General features: G+C 42.1%; 1 protein-coding gene across 2 annotated transcripts in view; it reads left to right on the top strand.

Annotated features, from left to right (window-relative positions):
- The first annotated feature begins 308 nt into the window (after positions 1-308).
- The window catches only part of ATL2 (atlastin GTPase 2), a 70,174-nt gene continuing 64,482 nt past the window's right edge, over positions 309-6,000 (top strand). The window contains exon 1 of one of the 2 annotated variants that reach the window (XM_063443710.1): positions 309-432. In XM_063443710.1, the coding sequence (XP_063299780.1) occupies positions 351-432 (82 nt within the window). In that variant the 5' untranslated portion in view covers positions 309-350. The remainder of the gene's footprint in view (positions 433-6,000) is intronic. The other variant, XM_063443711.1, reaches the window with a different exon arrangement.

Below are 6,000 nucleotides of genomic sequence, written 5' to 3'. Positions count from 1 at the left end.
GTGTCCTTAAGGGGTTAACATGTGCCCTTCAATAAGGACATGTCGGTAGTGCCAGCGCCATGTTGGCCCATGTGCTCCCCATCTCACTGCTGACCCGTTTAAAGCCCCCTGGAGGGTGTGAGTAACGAGCGGAGTGGCTCGGCTGTCCGAGGACTGATCGATGTTTAGCACATACCATCACACACCGCGCTCACTGGCTAGCGCAGAGCGGCCCCGACGGGCTCAGTGCGCATGCGCGGCTGTCAGCGGCCGCTGCCGAGAACTGGGTCGGGCTCTCCCCCCACCTCCCTAGCGCTGAGCGGCGACGTCACGGGCAGGGGGCGGAGCCAATTTCAAAACCAAGAGCCAAGATGGCGGAGCTGGGATCGTTGAGGAATCGGACGCGACTCTCTGCCAGGACGATGCAGGATATGAATCACGTTAACGGGCCAGGTAAGGCTTTATGGAGGTTGGTAGGGGAAGGGATGGCTTGACAGATTAACAAGCCGGAGACGGCCAGGCGGAGGCTGACATGGCGGTCCCTGCAGGCTGTGTGAGTGGGACGCTGTCACCGTGACTCTCTGCCGGCAGGGACAGGGTTAAATGGAATGCGCGCACACCTGGCATTTAAATATAGAAGGGGAAAAAAAACAAGCGTCTCGTGCCGGTGACCGTTAGTCACGCTGACGTGATGCCCGCGCGCTCTCTGTACCTGTGACCCTTCTTTGGCTTTAACCTCCCCCCTCATATTATTAACCCGCCGCGTGCCTGCCGGCACCCACGTGACCCAGGGCTCAGTGTCCGGGCGGGCTGAGTGCCGAACACCTGTCAGCATCACAACAAGAACATACATGGCAATGGGACCAGCAGGCTGCCATTATCACAGTGTATACAGTGTGTGTGCAGGGAGGGCAGGGCTGATACTGGGCTCTATTCACTATATTGGGGAATGATGATCATTCTAGGCCAGGGCTTACACTGCAGGGACAGCTTAATGAAATGATTGCTAATCTATTATTATTATTATAGTGTATTTTAACTCCCTATGGGATTTATCAAGCATTGTAAATACCAGCCACTGTGATATTTTCTATACAGTGCATGAACTCCATAACATGCTGCATAGACACCTTCAATCTAGATTACATGGACTGCTCTTAGCACCACTTCTCACTACTTTACATATTAAATCACATGTTCACTATTAATCCCTGTAATAGCAATATCAGTCTCTCTACAATGACTTTATGGATATCACATTCCACATATTAACCCTTTACATGCAGCAGATGGCTAGTCATTGCCCTTCATGTAGTCTCAGTTAAAGGGATTCTATAAGGAATACAAATCTGTATTCCTTACACTGTACTTCCCTCCGCACCCCCACTTTTTGTCTCAGCAAGGATTAAAAAAAAACCCTTGTAACACTCACCTGACTCCAGCTGTTCCACCTCTGGCGGGGAGCTAATGCGCATGCGTGGCAAGAAAATTAGGCCCTCCTCATAGTAAAGCATTCTTTCCTATGGGGAGAGTCCCCTCCTGCAGAGCGTGAGGACATCCAGTGCCAGGATGTGCCCCCAGTGACTGACAGGCACTAGAGGCAGTCTTAGTCCTTCAATGTAATCATTGCGTTTCTCCAAAACTGCAATGATTTACGTTGCAGGACAAAAAGGGTCAGGAACACCACAGCCAAACCACTTCAATTAGCTGAAGTGGTCCGAATGCCTATAGTGTCCCTTTAACCATTATTCATTGCAGATAGCCACCCTTTATGCTCTACAGTTCCTCAGTTCAATGTCTGTGCCTTTGGCATTAGGTACCTGTGTATGTGCCAGAACATCATTGCATATGTGTTGTGTATGGGGTAGTTGTATTGTGTGTGTGTGTGTGTGTAAAGAGGCATAATTGTGTTTTTTTTTGTATGTTGTGTTTATGGTCAGTCTGTTTCATATATGTAGGGTGACTGATAGGGGTTTGGTAACTAGGTGTGTTGGGGGAGGGGTTGTGTGATAGGGTGAGGGGAATGAGTGTGATAGGGTATGTGGCGTGGTGAGGTTGACAAGGTCGTGGAATGAGTGACTGCGTCAGGATGAGTGAGAGTGACAATTAGTAGGGATAAGTGTGTGGAAGTAACAGTATGTGGGGAGGCTGTGTTAAACACAGTCTCCCCACACTCTGTATTTTTAAAATATTTTAGTTGCTCCACTCCAGCTTATCTCCTGGGGAGAAATTTAACGGCACAAACACATTTTCTGGTGGGCTGCTGCAGGCCTTCTGGTCTGGCCCTCTGAGATGACAGGGAGATATTTTCATCAGAGCTGGAGCTCCAGGTTCAGACAGGGGCCTACTGGGCCATTGTGTGCGCATTAACCTATCCTAATGCACCATAATGGAGGTTATGGGTGCATGGTAATAATTCATTACTCAATAATTTAAGTCAATTTAATTTTTGTTTTGTTTTTGCTATTTTAGGTTTTATATTGCAGGGTGAGAATGTAAATGGGTGCCTACTGGCTGTACAGGAGAGGTACAATTTGGAGCAAAAACTGGTAACCAAGAGAGCAATACTGCAAGCACCATAGCCAGGTTCCCCCTCCTGTAAGTAGTCACCGTTTTAGAATGACTGCGTCACTTTAGAAGGAGAGCGGGAAGCTCTCTGCCTAAGCCCAGCAGTGCAGGGTATAACTCATTGGCTGAGAGCAATCTGCTTACACTCCTAGCAAATGAGCAGACTTGGCACAAAAGAGCTAATGGACATTCCTGCTTAGGAGCTTCCAGGTCTCTGTAGTAGTGGTGGTGCGGAGTGTTTCCCAGTGCAATTAGGGTAAGACATAATGTTCATCTGGGCACTCCAGACACCAAATGTTAAAAAAAAAAAAAAAAATAAGTTTCTTGGTGTTGTAATTTAGTGTAATGAAAGCAAAGAAAAAAGTTAACAGTATAAGGTAATACTGTGGAAGGGAAAGGGTTAACTGTAGAGGACATAGCAAGGAATTAAAAAGAACTGTGCTCTTTGTAAGTGGTTCAGTTTCTGCTGCTTTGTTTTTTGCAACATTTTATCAGCATTGAAACATTGTTTGTAAATAGTGAGTTGCTGCACTCAGAATAAAGTACTCTAAAATACTGCGTCAAAGAGATTTTTTTTTTAGGAGCTTGTCCTTGGGGTGCAAAAAAAACCACATACAGCTCTCATTAAATTATAATTTACTTTTTTTTTTTTTTTTTACCATTTTGGGCATTATTACAGTTTTCAAGGAGCAATTCTGGTGCCGTTGTAAAAATGAAGCCATTGGCAGAAACTTTAGCGTGGCAACTTGAGCACCAGTGTTAAACGTCTAACCAAAATAAAAGTTTCACTTCTGTCTGTGGGCAGACACTAGGGAAATATTGGTTCCATAACCACTGCAACATGCAGTAGAATGAATGGTGTTTAGATTTACCATTTACATTTTTGTCTCTAGTGTCGGCATGACCTATAAAGTAACCTATAATATATATTGTCAAATATTTTTCTTAAACCGATTTATCCCTGGTTGATTTAGATGTGTACCATGGATCTATAGATGTCTCATCGATTGATGGACTAAAATAAGTTGGCGATGGCTGTCTGTTCTACAGTTTCTAAGCGTGTATTAAAGGGCCACTAAAGTCACCCAGGCCTGGGGGCCTTGGTCTTGTCCTTTTAACCATTCATAGTAAAACTTTGCTCTTTTGTAGAAATGGCAATGTTTACTTTGAAGTGTTAAATGGAAACTAGAAGTGGAGTTAACCCATAAAGTTAATTATTGCAGTTTATAAAAAAAAAAAACCAAAAAAAAAACTGCAATTCTTAACTTTGCAGTGTTAAGTGTGCTTGGACACTGCCCTCACTTCAATGCGCTTAAGTGGTCTGGGTGTCTATAAGGACACCTCCAGAGGTTGTTACATAGACAGCCACTGGAGGCGTTTACACTTCAAGAAACTAGTAAAACATGTTCAAGTAATATTGCAACCCCATTGGAAAGCAATGATTTCTTATGCGGAAGCTTGGATGCGCTTGCGGCGATTGTTGCACTTACTCATCAGGTCTCCAGTGCTCCACTATGAGGAGCATTGGATTGGACTATACCGGACAATACCACGCCTACCCCATTAGGTTAAAGGAATTCTCTAGTGCCAGGAAAACAAACCCCTTAAGACACTTACCTGAATCCAATGCCGATGTCCCTTGGCGCTTTGTAAGGGCATGTCAGCGGGAGACCTGATGCGCATGCGCGGCAATGGCCGCACGTGCATTAGACCTCCCCATAGGAAAGCATTATTCAATGCTTTCCTATGGAGATTCCAGTGACACTGGAAATCCTCATGCATAGCGCGAGGAAGTCCAGCATCGTTTAGACAGCCACTAGAGGATAACTTAACCCTGCAATTGTAATTATTGCAGTTTATAAAAACTAATATACACCTAGAAAAAACAAAAGCAGAGAACGCTCATAGGGAAACACCGTTAAGTAAAGATGTCCCTGCTATAGATGTTTTACACTCACAGAATAAAGGAGTAATTCAAGCCCATCAAGGTATCTTTAAATCTTGAAGTGTAATTCCTCAGGAGTACATGCAGAAGAAAGAAGAACTGGACATAGTGTGAAATCTTAATGGTATAAAAATCACATTTAATGGAAAAACTTACAAGAAGTTAGAAGTAAAAATGCTCATCAAAGATAAAATCCCATCCTCTAGGATGATAAATGAAAGGAGCAGGTTACAGGATTTTCCAAGCAGCTCTACGCCTTTCGTCTATATATTAGACTTCATCAGGAGCAGTAACATTTAAAGCATATAACAATCAAATACAAATACATCAATAAAAGTCCAATGTCTTCTTGTATAGGTCCTTTATGCCAAATTCCGCGCCAAAAATCCGCCAATCTGTAAGTCCCATAGCAGGTGTTGTAAATTCTCTCAAATTCAAATCCGTCCACGGACTTCCGTATTGTCGCCGTGGAACGCATGTGCGTTCCACCCATCCGGAAGAAATCCTCCCTTTTCGGCGCATCTCTTAGAACGTCGTCTCTCCGCGGCTAGAACGCACGTGCGTTCCACTCCGGCCGCGGCCGAGCGGTGGAAACAAAGGAGAAAGAGAGGAAGTGTGTAAATACATCAATTAACATAATAAAAACAGCATGGGTGAATCACTAATTAAACATAATGGTAGATCAAACATTAATAATGTATAAGTATACCAAATAGGATTTCATTTACACATAATAAAAATAGTATATGGAGAAATAAAGTACATAAAAAGTCATGGGGATGGTTTAGGACATGAAAGGGAGGGTTACTGGAATATGCAAACTCTAAAATATATGAATAAGGATAAAAGAAGATAATAAAAATAAATATGAAAATAAATAAAAATGAAAGTAAAAAATAAATGTGAATGAAATATGTAAAAATAAATAATGAAAATCAGAAATAAAAATAAAAAAATTGAACAAATAAAATAAAATAAATGAAATAAAATAGAATATATGAGTATAAAGAAAAAATAAAATAAAAATGAAAATAAATTAATAAAAATCAGAATGAAAAATTAAAAATTGTACAAATAAAATAAAATAGAGTAATATATGAGTATAAAGAAAACAAATTAAATCAAAATCCACATTCAGCCCATAGGGTTATAGTGTTCTACGTTTGTGAATCCAGTATCCCTCTCTTTGTCTTATAGTGATATCTCCTCCTTTTACACCAAGAGATACTTGTTCTATGACCACCCAAGAAAGATTATGTGAATAAAATTGCGAACACTTATTACAGTGTACTGGTACAGAGTGATTTTTTACATTTTTTCTGATGTTGTTTTTGTGTTCTAAAAAACGGGTTTTAGCTGGTCTCCCCGTTCTCCCCACATACTGTGCACCACATCCACATGAGAGGAGGTACACAACATTTGAGGAGGAACAGGTGACTCTTCCCTGAATGAGAAAAGTCTCTCTGGTGATAAAACTAGAAAAAGAACGTGTATGAGGTGGTAATCCT

This window comes from Pelobates fuscus, chromosome 2, assembly GCF_036172605.1.
Source record: "Pelobates fuscus isolate aPelFus1 chromosome 2, aPelFus1.pri, whole genome shotgun sequence".
NCBI lineage: Eukaryota > Metazoa > Chordata > Amphibia > Anura > Pelobatidae > Pelobates > Pelobates fuscus.
This window is presented reverse-complemented; position numbering and strand designations above follow the sequence as displayed.